General features: G+C 34.0%; 1 protein-coding gene, 2 long non-coding RNA genes and 1 pseudogene across 6 annotated transcripts; 2 read left to right on the top strand and 2 right to left on the bottom strand.

The window, feature by feature from the left end:
• The first annotated feature begins 3,129 nt into the window (after positions 1–3,129).
• On the top strand, positions 3,130–4,941 carry LOC112697357 (AUGMIN subunit 5-like; annotated as a pseudogene).
• A 1,057-nt stretch (positions 4,942–5,998) lies between these two features.
• Positions 5,999–8,632, bottom strand: LOC112697355 (uncharacterized). Its single transcript, XR_003151207.2, has 5 exons — positions 8,008–8,632; positions 7,757–7,923; positions 6,726–6,768; positions 6,486–6,545; positions 5,999–6,328 (listed from the first exon to the last, which is right to left on the bottom strand). It is a non-coding gene; the product is annotated as an uncharacterized lncRNA (long non-coding RNA).
• A 2,074-nt stretch (positions 8,633–10,706) lies between these two features.
• LOC112697354 (uncharacterized) lies at positions 10,707–13,164 on the top strand. Its single transcript, XR_003151206.2, has 4 exons — positions 10,707–11,140; positions 11,919–11,983; positions 12,137–12,202; positions 12,286–13,164. It is a non-coding gene; the product is annotated as an uncharacterized lncRNA (long non-coding RNA).
• A 407-nt stretch (positions 13,165–13,571) lies between these two features.
• Positions 13,572–16,741, bottom strand: LOC112697353 (DNA repair protein recA homolog 3, mitochondrial). 4 transcript variants are annotated; one of them, XM_029287669.2, is made up of 5 exons: positions 16,313–16,741; positions 15,806–16,147; positions 15,436–15,584; positions 14,605–14,777; positions 13,572–13,966 (listed from the first exon to the last, which is right to left on the bottom strand). In XM_029287669.2, exons 3-5 carry the CDS (start codon positions 15,515–15,517, stop codon positions 13,934–13,936), a joined length of 288 nt encoding a protein of 95 aa, XP_029143502.1. In that variant the 5' UTR covers positions 15,518–15,584; positions 15,806–16,147; positions 16,313–16,741; the 3' UTR covers positions 13,572–13,933. The 4 variants fall into 4 exon arrangements, 3 of the variants coding, with proteins under 3 accessions (XP_029143502.1, XP_025606275.1, XP_029143503.1); XM_025750490.3 differs by lacking the exon at positions 15,806–16,147; XR_003151205.3 differs by lacking the exons at positions 15,806–16,147; positions 16,313–16,741 and having other exon boundaries at positions 15,017–15,783.
• Between the last annotated feature and the right edge of the window lie 844 nt (positions 16,742–17,585).

Here is a 17,585-nt window from a genome sequence, read left to right as displayed (position 1 = left end):
CTTACAACTTCCATGCCATCCCTTTGGTGCCTTTCTTCCTATGTATTTGTTGTCATTTCCGAAAAATTTGTTGCTTCCATATTGCTAGTTGAGTTGTTATGCCAGCTGCCCCATTTCTTTTTCTTTCCATCATACTGTCAATGTAAAATAGTTCTATGCATGCATCTAATTATATAGCAACATGTTAGAAAAAATAACTACGTTTTCCTTTAATAACTTTAATAGTATGAATAGTCATTGAAAAAAAGAATATATGAACGATTATATAAAATATTTTACATTGTCAGTGCATCAAAATTAAACTTTAATTTAAAAAGATAAAAATATCATGATTTTTTATTGAATTATAAATTAAAAATTTGAATTGAAGTTTTAAAATACTAAAATACCATATCGATTATTTTAGTCAAAAGAATCATAAATTAAAATATTTTTAAAATAACTAAAAAAATTCTCTTACAAAACTAGAAGAGATTTTACAAAATAAAGAATAAAATATTAGAATTAAAATGATAAATATTTAATTAGAATATTTTTTAAACAACACATTTTTATGATTTTTTTGAATTCTTTTTATTACTAAACACATCCTTTAGAAATTTTTACCTTTGATAATATTTTGAAGTTAAATCTCGGATTTTTATGTGTAGTTCATAAACAAAATTATTGAATTTTTATACTTATTTTATTAGTGATTAAGTTTAGTTTAAAAATATTTGACGCAATAATAATATCTAATATTCTTAAATATTTTAGTTATTTGAATAATTGTTTAGTTTAAAATACTTGATAAAATAACATTTTGTAACACTATTTTATAAAAATTATCATTTACAATGCACTGTTAACTATAAATTTTAACCAAAAAATATTTACCACTTTTATTATTGATTAATACTAAAAGAGCAATTCAACTATTAAAAAATATAAATATAATTAATTATTACAAAATGAAGCCAAATTATTCCAAAAAAAATTATTATTTTCATAATAAATATTTAATCAATAATTTTGTGTCAAATAAAATTATACATTTAAATACCAGTTAAAAATTAAAATATTATTTTTTGTATTTTTATCTCTAGATATAAATTATAGTTTTAATTTTTTTTATTATCACTATTTGCATAAAAATTCATACTTTTTTGTATTTTTTTTCTTACGAGAACATAAATTTAATATTTGTTAAATATATGACAAAAGTGTGCTTTGCATATCTAAATAAAAAAATTAAAATTATTTACGATGTTCAAATTAAAATGGAATATTTGAATTTATTTACTTTATGAAGATAAAAAACTAATTTTTTTTGTTAAATCCTGATGAGATAAAACAAATGTTTTTTCTTTCCTCAAAAATAATCTTCAAATTATCTTCAAAACAATTATTTAAGTTATATCAAAGCAAAAAAATTTAATACAACAAATAGCACGACAATTGTGAACAAGCCAATATTAAGTTATTAATATACACTTGATTTTGGGCACAACAAATTTAATATTTTTTATTAGCTCTCAAGTAGTATTTAATGTTATTTAGCTATTATGATTCTACTCTTTCCACCAAAAAAAAAAAACGAAAAAAAATTATTATTATTATGTATGCAACTCTACAAGCTAGCAATGATAATTGACTTATGTGAAGCTTTAAGTTACTTAATACTTTGTGAATTTATTTCTCATTGCACTAAAAAAAATGACGTGTCATTATTTTTGTGATTAAAATAGATGTATATTAATATCTGTACGTTATACTTTTTCTTTTTTAATTATGCTTCCGAAAAACTATATCAAAATTCAATCTTTAAAATATTATTTTGAGAATACATATTTAATGTTAGATATTTTTATTATATTTTAAAATTATTTAAAAATATTTTTATCAATATCAAAATTTAAATACATTTTTATTCGCGATAAAACTATTCAAATGTATTTTCTTTTTATGATTTACCCTGTTATATATTTTATACATTTATATACATTATTTCACATAAGTGTTTGATAAGGTGATTAGTCATCAAAATAATAAAAAAAATATATAATAAAATATAAAATTTTTTACTTATTTAAATTTAAAAAAAATAATTAATAATATACTTGTCCTATTATAATTTACAACATTATTTACATAAATATCCTAATTTTATTAGGTGTTTGCTACGTTACGATGATAAATTAATACGTACCGATACGTTTAAGATATAGACAAATAACAATAAAACATGTGGAATTTATTTTTCACATCAGCATTTAATTTTTTCTTTTTTAAATATATAGTATATCACCACTTTTACTAAAACACCCTTTTAATTAAATAAAAATAAAAAATATTTATTTATTTAATTTTATAAAAAGACTTAAACATCCTTTCTTTATTTGATTAGACAAAAATACCCTTTTAAATTAATCAAATTTTAGAATTCAATTAATCCTAATTTTATAATTTCAAATAATTAAAACAATAAAACAAAAACATATTAAAAAAATAAAGAATCAAAATTGTTTTTTATCTGTGTTAAACATATTAAAAAAACAAAAAATCAAAATTGTTCTTCATCTGGTTCAGAAACCTTCTCATTCCCGCCTCCGAAAGTTTCAATCTCCATCGTTTTGCTGGGATGCCCTAGCCAATTACCCAACCCAGCAACCTTAGCTCCACACGACGGCTAAACGCGAACCCATCCCTCCCATCACCCTCGAGCTCCTCCTTCCTTTCTCCGTCATCGATCTCACTCCCTCACCTCCGTCCATCTCCCGCCGCCGTCGCCGAAACGAGCTTCGAAGCCACCGTCGGTATCGTGCAGCTCTGTTCCACCATCGTGCAGCTACTGTTTCAGCTTTGAAAGCACCGTCGCGCAGCTCGGTTCCATCGTCGCCGGGCTCGCCTCCTTTTTCCGTCGAGCAGCTCTGTTCTATCGTCGCCGGCGCTATGTCTGTTCCACCTGTCATCCCTTCGGAGTGCCCTTGTCCCCCTTTTGCTTAGGATCTAGGGCTTTGTTCTGTTCTAGGGCTTCTAGCTTCTAGTTATTTTTTTATAACAATTATTGAATAATTGTTGTTAGTTAATTTGTGAACTTGTTCTGGGTTGAACATTCATATAGTACTACCTTCAACATTTCGCTCGGCTATGGCATTTTCTTGTATAGCTGTTATAAATTCAAACTTGTTTATAGAGATATAGTTCACAAATTAAGTTGAATTATTAAAAAGAGCCTTTTGATATAAATTGTTTATAGAGATATAGTTCATGACAGAAGATTATGACTTGGCTTGACCCATATAGAGCCAACCCCACCACCTAGTGAGTGGGAGAAGGCTATGTTTGTTGTTTTGTTGTGGAAAGAGTTGCATTAGGTATTTAATCGTCTCATATTTTGTCATGCTTCAACATAACTTTATCTTCAATACTGGTTCACTTAGGCACTGCTAGAAGCCATGGGGGCCAGTGGATCATCAGGGCAGGAAGCAATTGCAAATGCAGAAATGAATGCAGCAATTTTAACAGCAAGAGCAGGTGCTCGGGATCCATCAGCGATTCCATCTATATGCTGTGTTTCAGCTACCCTTCAGTATCCAGCTGGTATGTGTATTACTGTTTTGCATTCCCAATTGGCTATGTGAGATGTCTCTGATTATTAAGTGTTTTGGAGACTTGGAGTTAGGATCTCATGCATTATCAATTATGTAAATTGTTTTGGGTGAAATAAAATTGTCACTTGAATTTGAGGTTGGTATGATGTGATCAACATAGTCTATTTTATTGACTTGCGATCAGGTAATTCCTATAGCATGAGTAAATAGGGTATTAACTTTGTATAACAATATATATCTTATTTTTATTGTTTCAAGTCTATGTATTACTGTTTCATGTAATTTGAAGAGAAATTGTATATATATAGTGTGGTAAATTAATCTCTTGTTAAATGTGGGGTGGACAGGCCTGGAGGGTTCAGATGCTGGTCTAGCATCTGTGTTGGAGTCCCTGGAGTTCTGTCTGAAACTTCGTGGCTCTGAAGCTTGTGTGTTGGAAGATTTATTAAAGGCTATTAATCTTGTTCACATTAGAAGGGATCTTGTTCAAAGTGGTCATGCTTTGTTAAACCATGCTTATTGTGTTCAACAGGAATATGAAAGGTAAATATTGTATCTAACCCCAGAATTTAACATGTAAATTCGATTTTTCTTCTCTTTATCAGTTAATTGGAAGGTCAGGATAACTTGCCTTTTCCATCCTTTTCAGATTCATACCTTCAGAAATTGAATGCTCTTTTTTCTTCTTTATTGACATTTGATGTATTGATGTAGGACAAAAAATTATTCCGAGTTTGGCTGCAGAACAAGACAAGACCGTTATGGAGAAATGGTTGCCTGAACTTAAGGCTGGTGTTTTGAATGCTCAGCAGAGCTTGGAAGCTTGTAAATATGTCAGGGGTTTGGTGAGTTACCACTGTTATTATTACTGATCAAGTTAATATAACAATTGAAGCTGAGATGAAAAATTATAGGATGGGTTCATGCAGTTTCCGAATTTCTCTCTGGAAAACTTTTGCCACAATTTCCTGTTGCATATTTGTTTAGCAAAGTGTCATACACATGGATGAATAAAGAAAATTCACCAGAATTGCTGGTTTTTTTCATATCCCTTTTGCAATTTCCATTTAAATCCCTGATTTTTAACCTTTTTATGCAGCTTGATGAATGGTGGGAGCAACCAGCATCGACGGTTGTTGACTGGGTGACAATGGATGGGCAAAATGTAGCTGCATGGCATAATCACGTCAAGCAGCTTCTTGCATTTTATGATAGAGGAGCATCATGAGTAACATGAATGAGCACCCTTAAGGCATGAACTTTCTGAGGATTCCCATTTGTCTAAACACTTCCCACTTTGTTGTCGCCATTGAAGACTTCATATCCTCCAGCCTCAGCTTCGCATGTCGTGACTGGGAATACCTTTTCTGGTAAACTTACCTTGAGATGGAAATGGGACTGCTCTATGTTTCTTGATTGACAAGAGACCACAGGCACAAGAACCTCATCCCTACTTCCCTTGCCCACTTTATATCCAGAAGTGTGATTTTGGTTGGTTTTGGAGTTTAGGTGGTGGTTTTGATTGTTCTTTTCACTGAATGTGATTAACAGCTAGCGGCAAATGGCAATGCAATGTTTTATTTTAGAGGTTGTAATTTAATTTGTTTGTTTAGCCAATTGAGGTTGAAGGCATTTTCAGCTCCATTTACTCTATATATTGTTTAAGTGGTGTGTACAATTTGGTAATTTTAGACTATATTTTAACTTTGCTAAGATGATGTAATAGGCTGAACTTTCAAACTTAATCAAAGTTCTACAAACTCAGGTTATAGATAAGCTCGTCATGTACCTGGGACTAAACTTGATGCTTAAATTCATACTAAAATAAAGTTTATTGCGCTTTATTGCTAAGTAATGTGCATTTTGGTATTCGAAAGTGTTCATAATCAATTAATCATGTTCTATAATTCCAAACGACGCAAGGTACTATACGATTGAACCATTGATTATGAACACTAGAACTAAATATATTCATAATCTTGTTCTGGCATGTGATCAACAATTCGGTCCAACTTTATTATGTTACAATGTAACATACTTGAGTTTTCATCAACTAAACAATTCTCCCGGACTTGAAAATTTACTGTCGCCATGTTGCACGCTATCTATGTTACTCAGAAATATATATCGAAAAAAATTGATGGTAAAATTACTCAATGCGTATCTGCTAGAATGTAGAATCCCAAAAGCAATGCAATTCATACAGAATAGCTTAAAACTAAATAAAACTTTTCATATAACATTGTCTGAACCAACTGAAAACAGAACATCACGAGCAAAAAAAGACTTCTACTCTACTTTTACTGTTCGCCAGGCAGTGTCTTAATGATATCAGAATCACCTGAAAATAAGATAATAATTAACAATCGAGTCATGTTCCTCGGAAAATACCATGTGCTAACAATGAAAATACCAAATGCTCACAGAATAAGAGAACATTTTTCAAAAAGATAGATGCTTCATTTTGAAGCAGCGTGCGAAGCAACAAAACAATATCGCTTTAGACTAGTACAATAATAAAAATATCCATCAGCTACTCGTTCTAATTTTACATCAACTGACGTGACTCTAGAGGCTCAAATTCTAGCTAACCTTAATAACACAATAACATTAGAGAGAGATTTAGAATTTACTCCCATTGTAATGATGGACTCCAACCTTTGCCAACATGGCATAGTACTCTATTTCTGACTTCCTCAATGGTGGGCAGTTGTTAGCGATGATAATCAATTTCCCTACAACCAAACCAAGAACAATAACATTTAACCAAATCATTTCAATGAATGTATAAAATTAGCAAAGGAAACAAAAACACACACAAAAATAGATCCAACTGATAATATTTTCAATTGATAAACTCTTATAAACTGATAAACAAAACCAGTCATTTACCATCCAAAGGAAATGCTCAAGCAGGGCTAGTTCGAACTACACATAGATCCAATCCATGCCCTGAATTTCACAAACACTAAAGTAATGCATCAAAGCAAAACTCCATGAAAAGAAACATATCAATAGCATCAAATTCACATTAATCGTATTATTTGACTTTTCTAAAGTCAAAACCAATCCAAAACATATTAAGATACATACATGTGAATCTAAATACACATATGAGCCGAGTAAGTTTACCTTTTTTCTCTGATCAGACAGCATCTTCAAAACTGAGCATAAACTACCCAAATTATCAAAATCAGAAACATGAATCGCACTATTCACAATCTAGGAGAGGCATACCAATTTCAAGAAACACATAATTGGCACAATTTATCAAGCATACCAATAATAAATATTCAATCATCTACTTATCTAGTTAATTCAATTCATCTATTTTTTTGTTAAAAACAAAGATGAAAAAATTATTTTTTCTATAACAAAAGATTGGTCATAATCAAGGTCCATATTCATGTGAGAACTTGTGTAACGCTATAATTTCACTTATAAAAGCATGCCAAACATCTCTCCTCATTTCACCTCCCAAATCAATGAATTCCAGTATCCTGCTATTTGAAAAAACCATACTTATTGTGAGCAGAAAAAATGGAAACAGCAGAGTCAAAAAGTGCAGACCCTAAAGGCCCAACCGTTGCATTCTCTACCTTTAATCCTTGTTGTGTAAGATCCATTCTCATGGCTCTCTTCTCTCCCAACAAGTCAACTACTGGAATGTGTATTTGACGTTATCAATAGAAAAAGATAGTGATCCCTTTCTCCTTGCAGAAGAACTATTCTAAACCCCTCCTTCTACTCATAATGAACAAATAGAAATTCTAACAAACTTTTAACAAAATTTTCAGCATAATTTCAATAAAGATTAATAAGATTTTCAGCTAATCACAATTTTAGCAAAATTTAAGCACAATTTTAACAATCCAATAGCCTTAGGTGTTTCTTAGTTGAAAAAAATCCAACAACAATACAATATCACAACAATACAATCCAATTACAATATCACAGTAAACCACAGCAACTCACTCCAACCCAGTAATCTCAAGTCTCAACAGTCAAAATTATTCAACAATTATTCAATTCAGTAACAAGTCCACGGATTAACTAACAACAATTATTCAGCAATTATTCAACCAGTAACAACAGCAAGGTTCACAGACTAACTAACAAGTAACAAGAATTATTCAACAATTATAGTTTAAAAAAATTAATACCTAGAACTAAATGCCAGAACAGAGCAGAGCAGATCAGTAGCAAGAAAGGAACAGGGCACGACCGAAGGGCTGACGCGATGGAACAGAACTGGCACCGTCGAGACAGTGGCTGCGCGACGGAGGCAGAAGGCAAGGCCGGCGACGGTGGTTTCGAAGCTCAAGCGTGGCTGCACGATGGAGGAGAACGACGTTACGACAGTGGCTTCAAATAATTAATACAAGAAAGAACAAGAAGAAGGAAAAAAAATCACCCTAGGATGGAGCAGTTCTGAAATTCAAACAGTACAGGGAAAGGGAGGAGCTTTAAATCGCGACGGAGATGGCTGAATGGACAGAAAATGGCGGAACGATGGCTGAAAGGCCGCGGAACAGAGGCTCGAACACGCGGCGTAGAGGACTGAACAGAGGGCTAAGCAGCTCGAACAAGGGTTCGCCAAAAAGGGCAGAACAAGGGTTGGCCAAAAACCAGACGCAGAAGCTTGGCTAAAAAGGAGGCGGATGCGTGGCGAACAAGGGCGACGTTGCGCCGAAGCTGTTGCAGCGGCGGTGGCTGGACGTTGAGGAACGGCGACGAGAGATGGCTGTTTTGGTGCTTCCTCCAAGCTGCGTTCGAGTTCTCTTCTGTCTTCTCTGCGTTCTTTAGTGTGTTCGTTCAGAGGCCAGAGAGAGGGAAGTGAGGGAGTGAGGAGGAGCTCGGTGAGAGGAAGGAGGAGAGTGGCTGAGTGAGACTGTGAGAGAGGAGGGGCCAAGAAGGTGCTGCGCGTTTTGGTTACTGGTTAGGGTTCCTCTAACCAGCGGCACCAATTTGAGCAAATTTTAGAAAACCGGTCGGGTCTCGGTTCGGTTCGACCGACCGGTTCTTGACCGGTTCGACGGTCCAACAACGGTTTCTGAATCTTTCGGTTTTGATATATGACCGATTCTTTTTTTATACCGGTATACGGTTCGACCAACCGGTTCGAACCGGTTTTCAGAATCTTGGTCCGAACTGCTTTTTCTTTCGGTTCATGATTTGATCGGTTCGACCAGTCAGTTCGAACTATTTTCAGAACTTGGCGTTTTTCCCTTATTCCAAAAATTCGGCCAGGTGACAGTTCGGTTCGACAGACCAGTTCTTGGCCGGTTCGACAGTTCAATTGCGGTTTTTGAGATTGGAGGTTTTAACATTTGTCTTTGTTTTTTGTAGCGGTTCATGGTTCAATCGGTTCAACCGTCCGGTTTCAACCGATTTTCAGAAGATAGATTATAACCATTCTCTCATGTTGTTTTTATTTTAAAATGCTTAATATATTTTAGTATCAAATTTTCAATTAAGCTTACAACACAGAAGTGGTTCAAGGAATCAAAATGCTAGAGTGAAAATTAAGCTTCACCTAAATTCAACTATAATCGAACGAAAGACAGAAATATTAATTTTCAACAAGAGTCCATAAAAAATATAGTGCATAATAATTTTTTAAGTAAAAGAGATGAAAATAACAAGTCTTAGTAGTTAATATAATCTAAACATGACTACATGACAATTACAATTATTTAATTTTTGTTTGACTCCTTTTGTTTATACTTATTGTAATTCCTGGTAGCAGATTCAATGAAATTACGCAGCATCAAGTTGTGGGGCCTTAGAATCAAATCCAACGCAAGTCGCATCCTTGTACCATGATTAACCTGAAAAATATAAATATTTTAGGTTACCAACAAAACCATACACATTCGCAAATGAAGTACCATTGTTTTTTTAGCAAAAAAAAATTACATTTACTGTATAACTATACGTCTTCCTGTAGTTTGTCATCCAGGTTGCCACCCATACCCCACAATCATTACTATGTTAAATAAGACGCGGTTAGCTTATGCAGATAAAAATTTGAAAGAAAAAAACACAAATACAGATATTCCTTACTTGTTCTCCTGTTTCTAGCATTTCCACAAATTCAAAATCAAGTATCCTTGGCCTGAATGGAGTGTTGTATTTATAGAACGAGTCATACTTGAGCATATCTTCCAGATATTTTGCCTATTCATATAGAAAAAAATTAAATAAAGGACGATATTTGGAAAAAAAAAAAGCAATAGTAATTAACTCAACAAAAACAACAATCAACAATTCTTCCTGTTAACAACAATCAACAATCAAAGAAATTAACCCAGAAAAACAAGAATACTCAAAGAAATTGAATGAAGGAGGAGGGGGAAATAGTTGGATTGATGTATTTCTCATGCATTCCCTTGTTCTTCACTTGCTTTAGCACAGGGGGGCTAACAAGATTTGTAACGTGGGAGCCGCTAAATCTTGAAAGGGGCTGCTTCTTCTTATGGCTTGAAAATGATGTCTCAGTGCAACTTTGCAGCAACACTTGGTTTTTCTTTTGTTTCGTTGGAGTAGAAAGTGCTGCACTAGGCTGAGAAGCATTGGAAGAAAAATTAATGTTTGGTTCAAGAATGGAAATTGAATGAAGGAGGAGAGGAGCTTGAGTAGTGGGGATTGCGGCTGGCGGAGATGCGATGACGGCGCCGATAATGGTGAGGATGCCTAGCTGCTATTCTGCTCTAATGGGGTTTTTACCTTTTAGGGTTGGGTTTGGTCCCCTTTTGGAGAAAGAAGGGGGAGGAAGTAGTAGCAGCATTTGGAGAAAGAAATAGGATGTCAAACATACTGGTATTTGCCAGCTGTGTTTTCGGTACGCAATGTTTTTTTCAGGCTTGTTACCATTTTTATTTATTTTATCTTATTACTTAATTGGTGTCACTGACTTAGCCCCTAACTAAACCGATCAACCGAATCGAAAACCGAACAAATCGATAACCGAAAAATCGAAAAAAGCATGTTTTGCTGTTTTTAGTTCGGTTAGGTTCGGTTTTCGGTTCTAATAATAAAAACCCCAACCAAACCGGCCAGGTAAAAAACCAAAAAAAAAAAAAAAAAACAAAACACCCCCCTCCCCCAAAAAATGAACGAAACCTAAACCTAAACCAGTAACCCCCATTCGGCCATTCCCCCAAGCCCCACTCCCAAACGAACCCTAGCCCCTCTCTCCCTACTCCCTAGGTCTCACAGCCTCGCTCTCTGCAACTGCCATCGCCGGTGAGAGACCTCCTCCCACCACCTCGCAGCCACCGCCACCTTCCTCCCAGCGCAGCCCTTCCACTGCTCCCACCCAGGACCTCCTCGCGGACAGAGCAGCCCAGCACTGCAGCACACAGCCAGCGCCCAGCACCCAGCAGGTCGGCACCACCCTTGCAAGTCGCACCCACCACCATCCTCAGTCTCTCGCAACTCGCGAATCGCACCCAGCAGGCCAGGACCAGCCACTCACCCAGGACCACCCAGCGGACACAGAGCACCGTATCAAGTCAGATATGGAGCCCGAGCCACCGAGTCAGGTATGTAACTTTACTGAAATTGCTGTTTTGTTTGTTTTGTTGAATTACTGAAACTGCTTCTGGTTTGTGTTGTTCTGTTGAATTGATGAAAGTTTGAGTCTTGTTTTGTTTTGCTGTTTTGTTGAATTACTGAATTACTAATTGCTGTCTTTTACTCATACTGTGTTTCTTTCATTATTAGAAAGTTGGGGAATAGATTCTGTATTCCAATGTCATTGCTGTTATTTTTTTCCCTTTGATTGCTTGTTATTCAGTAGTGGTTTAGAGAAGGAAGTTCATCCTCGAAGGTTACCTAATTCATGACTTTAATCAAGAATTGATTCAGATATACCAAACCATTTCGTGGAATGCTTTCTTAATTTTTCCCTTTACCTCCTTGTTTAACTAAAAGGCTAATGTAATGATTGTTTTAAAAACTAAATGGCTGTTGATAAATCTTGAAAAAACCTTGATTTATGAAGAGTATTAGGAAGTTTAAAGTGACAGAAGATTGCTACTACCTAACATGAGTAATTTGCCGTGGTGGAGCTGGTGTTTCCATAAGTTCTTTTCATATTGACTCGTTAGAATTTCCATTTCTGATAGTCAATAACAAAAGTAGAATTTCTATTCTGAAAATTTTGTCTCTGGTCTCAATTTTTCATATAGTTTCTTTTGGAATTTGTCTTCTCTCATATATCGTGCTAACTTAATTATATGTATTTAATGCTTTCATTGTAAAGATGTCATTATTAACTTGCTTGGGCATTTCTTGACAACCAATATGCGACTTGTGTAGATCTTCGGGATGATAAGCAGTTTTTTCAAGATCATCTTGGTGCAGTGCCTATCACCACAGTGCAAGTACTTCCTAGCTTTCATTGCTTCCATTACCAATATCCATTGCTATCGTTTTGTGTCTTATTTCATTGCCTTTTAGCCTTCAGTTGGTGTTCATAAGAGAGACCATCTGCTTACTTTATACATTAGTGATCTGATTTTCTCTCTTTGTTGAAGGGTGAGGAACTGAGAAAACTTATCGGTGCTCTAGTTTACATCGAATGTAGTTCAAAAACACAGCAGGTACATATATGTTCTCTGCATCTATAAAAGTTCCAAAGGTTAGATAATATCACGTCCCTAACGATATCTGCCTTTGAATACAGAATGTGAAGGCTGTTTTTGATGCGGCCATCAAAGTAGTTCTCCAGCCTCCAAAGCAGAAGAAAAAGAAGAGAAAGGGTCAAAAAACCTGTTCCATATTGTGATCTTCTCAGTTCTAAATTGGTAGTTGGTAGAGGATGACATGACTGTAGCCATTTTTTGGTAGTCTTTGCCATTCTATATCTTTGCAGCATAACACATGATGGTGTTGGTGTTCCGGAAACATTACTGAACCAAATGTTCGGACGAGAGGGACAAGAATCCGAGGAGGGTATTAGTCTGCTCATCAGCAGAAAGTTGCTGAAGCTGATGTAATTAGGGTAATTTGGTTTGATGTATGTGATTTGATATTAGTTGTTGTTAATTTTGACAAATTGTTTAATTCTTAATGGAAGAAAAGAAACACAATTTGTTTAGAAGAGAAGGCAAGGGTGATGAGAAACCTGGATACCTCCCTGCTGATATAGTGTTCATAATTAAAGAAAAGAAACACAATTTGTTTAGAAGAGAAGGCAATAATGACTTGGAAATATGTATTGAGATTCCTCTAGTAGATGCACTCACAGAGTGCTCTTTACCAATTCCTATATTAGGAGGGGAGAACTTGACTTTGTCATTTGAGAATACTGTTGTATACCTTGGATATGTAAAGGTTATTGTAGGTCAAGGCATGCCAACCCTTAAAAACGATGGGAAAAGAGGTGACCTCCATGTCAAGTTTCTAGTTGACTTCCCCAAAGAATTGAGTGATGAACAACGGCAAGAAGCTTTTAGAATCTTAGAAAATTGTTGTTAATGATGACCATAGTTGTACATTTGTATATTTTGTATGCAGATATGAATGCATTTGCTATCAGTTAAAGACACAAATTTTCTGTTAATGATAGATATACAATTCATGACTCAATGTTGGCATTGGATTATTTCTCCATAAGAAATAGCTGATAATTACATATATTTGTGTATATAGTACCTATAACCAGTTAACCACTGTTTTATGAATATCTTACTAGATTTCGCTGTAAATTTCATTTTATTCTGCATTCAACTTCTAAAATAAAAAGTTGGTAAAATAAATAAAAAATCTAATTATTCTTGAATGAAAATGATAATTAATTTTTATTTTATTATTTTAAAAATTTTCCTTATATTAGAGAATCTTTTTCCTCCTACTTTATAAGTTCTTTATCTTTCTTGGGGGAACTATTCCATCCGCCTATAGCTTATTAGCTTTGAGGAAGACAGAACAGACATCAAACCTTCAATATTTAAGAAAGAAAAAAAAAGCTATAAAGAATATACATATACATTATATACACATTCTTTTTCGTTAGTTTTATTTTCATTTGGACCAAAGAGAGAGAAAGTTCAGTCACCTATATGATATGCCGTACAATATTCCTATATTAAGTATTAACAAGTACTTATGATCAAAATCTAATGTTCTACCACTATCTGTCATTATCCTGATTCTCACGGTTTTCATCGTGAGGAGTTTCAGCAAAAACTTGTCCCTGGTCTCTAACATCTCTGAACATTGAAAAAAACGAGTTGAGACCCTCAGATGAAGCACCTCCTAAGATCCATAATAACATAGAACTGAATGAATTCATGGAACCGGGGTTCGGACCGCCTTCTGCTTGTCGAATATCAGCTTGCCCAGGAATCTGCACGGGGTTTAGGCTACAGAATAAAAGGCATTTCACAAGTTGAATTACATCAGTAGAATTTAAACCAGATTAGCTTCACCAAATTCTTATAAACTGATAAACAAAACCAGTCATTTACTATCCAAAGGAAATGCTCAAGCAGGGCTAGTTCGAATCTTAGAATGGAAATTAGTTTGACTTCATTACAATCTTTGTGATGTATAATAAGAAAAAAAGTTAAGTTCAATTCATTAACAATTAGCAATAATATCACTATATAAGTACATAGATCTATAAGAAAAATATCCAATCTCAGATCATTTGAACTCAATTAAAATCAGAATCAAAAGCAGAAATGCTATATAATACAAGTAGAAGCATATATCTTTGAACATGAATAAAAACAGAATCAATCAAAAAATTTCTAGTGCTGATGAATCTTTTTATAAGAAGGCTATTTTGAGTTATTACCATAACTAAGTAGAACTAAATGATAATACTGGCTAAAATCACATTCTATTGGTGAAAATTTTATAGTTCTTATACTGATTTGGCAAATCCTATAATAGATAAGGACTTAAGTGCAGCCACCACTACCGATATAATCCTACACAAGTTACAATAGGAACCAAGGAAACTATTAATTAAATCAAAAGGGAGCTGCATACTTACACTGTCAACAATAATTACGTCAACTGAACCACTACGGATTAAGGTATCCACAAGACTAAGTGCTTGTTCACCACAATCTGGTTGTGAAAGCAACAAGTTTTCAGTATTCACACCAATGGATTCTGCAAGTGCCTTATTGAGAGCATGCTCAGCATCAACAAATACACAGTAGCCTGCATGAAATGAAGATATGAATGCAAGCATAAACTAACTACAAAATCCTTAACATAGATTCCTTACAAATACATCATAGTAGTAAACAGACAGCCCTTCTTACTTATCTTCGGTATTATGATGTTATTAATTGTGGTAACTTCATTTTTATGATCAAAATAGCATAAATTAAGCCTGAAATGTTGATATAGTCCACCAAGATACTTGTAGTACAAAATTTAAATTATACACATTATACCTCTTACTTCTCTCTCTGCCAAAAGGATAAGAGAAGTGGAAAACAGAACACAACCTGTTCACAACTGGAAACTAGCTAGGTGCTAGCAACTACAAATTGTTGCTGCAGTGCAGAAACAGTGATTAATGAGGAAGTAGAGATATTTATCTAGTGATTTGCCACTTCCAAGTCATAATTGAGTTACAAGACACTGACACTGGGATAGGCATTCATTCGGTGTTACAACAGAGAAGAATACATCCACTGTATTATCACAATGTATACAGAAAATCAAAGGGAGGGAGATTAAAGCAAATGCCTCTTGTGATTGACAATAACATATTGACAAGTTGACAACTATAGGGGTTATGGTCACATTACAACCCCAAAAACAATATAGACATTATCATCAGGGGCAAAAATTAGCATCTATAGATAACCTCCTTGCTCCTGTGCCTCTGAAATCACATGTAAAGCAAGAGTTGTTTTCCCAGAAGCCTCTGGACCATATATTTCCATCATGTATCATCTACGTTTTGTACATTTTGTGACATATATTTAACGGCACCGGAGAGTTGGAAGTTGAAAACTGCAAGTAAACATCGTTAGCCACTCTGATCTGTTATTGACTTAATACAAATTTTGAACCTCTAATAAACCATTAGATATTTAAGCAAAATTCAAATATAGCATTAATATCCAGTTTAAGATAATTAGTAGTACAAGAATGGAACCAACTCTTTATTATATCCCCATTTACTAATTAAACCTGATGATGTTCACATTGAATAACATAGCCTATGGCCTTGCCTTGTTCTTTCTCCTGAGAAGAACAAACAGCACATCAAGTTTTAGTTTATCTGTGTTCATGATGTCTGGAAATTCTTTAACTTTCTCGGCAAAGCGTTCGAAAAGCTTATCAACTATTTTTGCTCCAAAGTGTTTCTCAATCGTCCTTTGCAGCGCAGCTCTGAACCATGAAACAAATATTTGCCCAATTGGCAATGACACCATGTTCTTGAATTCCAATATTTCCATCCACTCAATGCTGAAACATTCATCACATCCTCTAAGAATTTCCTTCACAGCCTTAACAGAAGGGTATATCAAAGGCACATTGAATGAATCCACTTTTTCTTCACTAATCACTCCCTGCATTAATGATAATTAATCAATCAATTTGTTTCACTCTTCATTAGTAATCAAATAATCATTCAATAAAAAATTAAAACACAAAACATTCAAATATTCAGTAATCAAATAATCATTGACCATGGCATAAATAAAAAACGCAGAAGAAGTTAGTAGTGAACTGACCGTCGAACTCTAAGGTTTTTTTCTTGGTCGAGCTTCTGCTCTTTGAACTCGAAGGAAGGAAACTGGAATGGAGATGGGTTTTTCTTCTGAGCAGTCTGAGAAGAGGGGGGCAGAATCGTGACGGAGACAGAGGCCAGGCGACGAACACAACTCAGAAGACGGTGGTGGGTTGAAAGAATTTGCGACGACCAGACGAAGACGATGGTGATTGAGCGTCCGACGGACGGCGGCAGGAGCGCGATGGAGCAGATGAATACCAGAAACTGACGCGCCGAGGTCGAGGAAGAAGAAGCTGCGATTCTTGAAGGATGAAGAAGTACGGACGACCAGACGACGATGGTAGTGGCTTAGAGCGACGGACGGCGGCAGTCCTTGCGGCGGTGGTGGAGAAGCTAGGGTTTCTGTTTCAACTTCCTTTATTGATTTGGGGAGAAGCTGATAAGATAAAGGTATTCAAAGGATATTTTTGTCTAATCAAATAAAGGAAGGATGTTTAAGTCTTTTTATAAAATTAAATAAATAAATATTTTTTATTTTTATTTAATTAAAAGGGTGTTTTAGTAAAAATTGTGATATATTATATATTTAAAAAAAAAATTAAATGCTGACGTGGAAAATAAATTCCACATGTTTTATTGTTATTTGTCCATATCTTAAACGTATCGATACGTATTAATTTATCATCATACCGTAGCAAACACCATTTTATTATTAGTAAATCACGCTAAGATCTGCACTTTTATTAAATAACATCTAAATTATATTAAGAAGAATTGATTTAATATATTTTAAATCTTAATAAATTTAAGAAATTTAATAGATGTACTAATAAAATAAAAAAAAATTAAGATTTTACGTAAAATTAAAAAGGTAAATTAAATATATAAAACGTAATAAAATCTTAACAAGATTTAAATCGTAAAATCGTTAAATTTAATAAAAATTTCATAAAATTAATTGACTCATTTAAAATCATAATATTCGAATATTTTAAAAATTAAATCAAAATTTTAGTTATTATATATACTAGTATCTACCCAAGTCGGTGCGATTTATTAACAAACTTATGCAATTTTTCTTTAAAAAAAATTGCATAAATCTAAAGCTCGATGTGTATAAAATTATAGAAACAAATTCTCACTGCGATTTATTAGTTTTGTTATAACTATCAGTATGCTTCTGCAACTTATTCTTTGTTATTAAATCACTCCCTTTGAAATCAATTTGGATTAACTCCCTCCTAAGTTTAAATAAATATTAAATTTTATTTTAT

This window comes from Arachis hypogaea, chromosome 6 (assembly GCF_003086295.3).
Source record: "Arachis hypogaea cultivar Tifrunner chromosome 6, arahy.Tifrunner.gnm2.J5K5, whole genome shotgun sequence".
NCBI lineage: Eukaryota > Viridiplantae > Streptophyta > Magnoliopsida > Fabales > Fabaceae > Arachis > Arachis hypogaea.
The sequence above is the reverse complement of the archived record's forward strand: the minus strand, read 5'-3'. Positions and strand labels throughout refer to the sequence as shown.

Bases quoted from the DNA above. Each gene is read 5' to 3' on its own strand.
- LOC112697353 (XM_029287669.2), bottom strand. From the start codon at position 15,517: ATGATGGAAATATATGGTCCAGAGGCTTCTGGGAAAACAACTCTTGCT. The intron at 14,778-15,435 runs GTTATCTATAGA...CATTTCATGCAG, and splicing joins AGAGGCACAGGAGCAAGGAG to GCTACTGTGTATTTGTTGAT. The intron at 13,967-14,604 runs GTAAGTATGCAG...TTTATTCTGTAG, and splicing joins ACGTAATTATTGTTGACAGT to CCTAAACCCCGTGCAGATTC.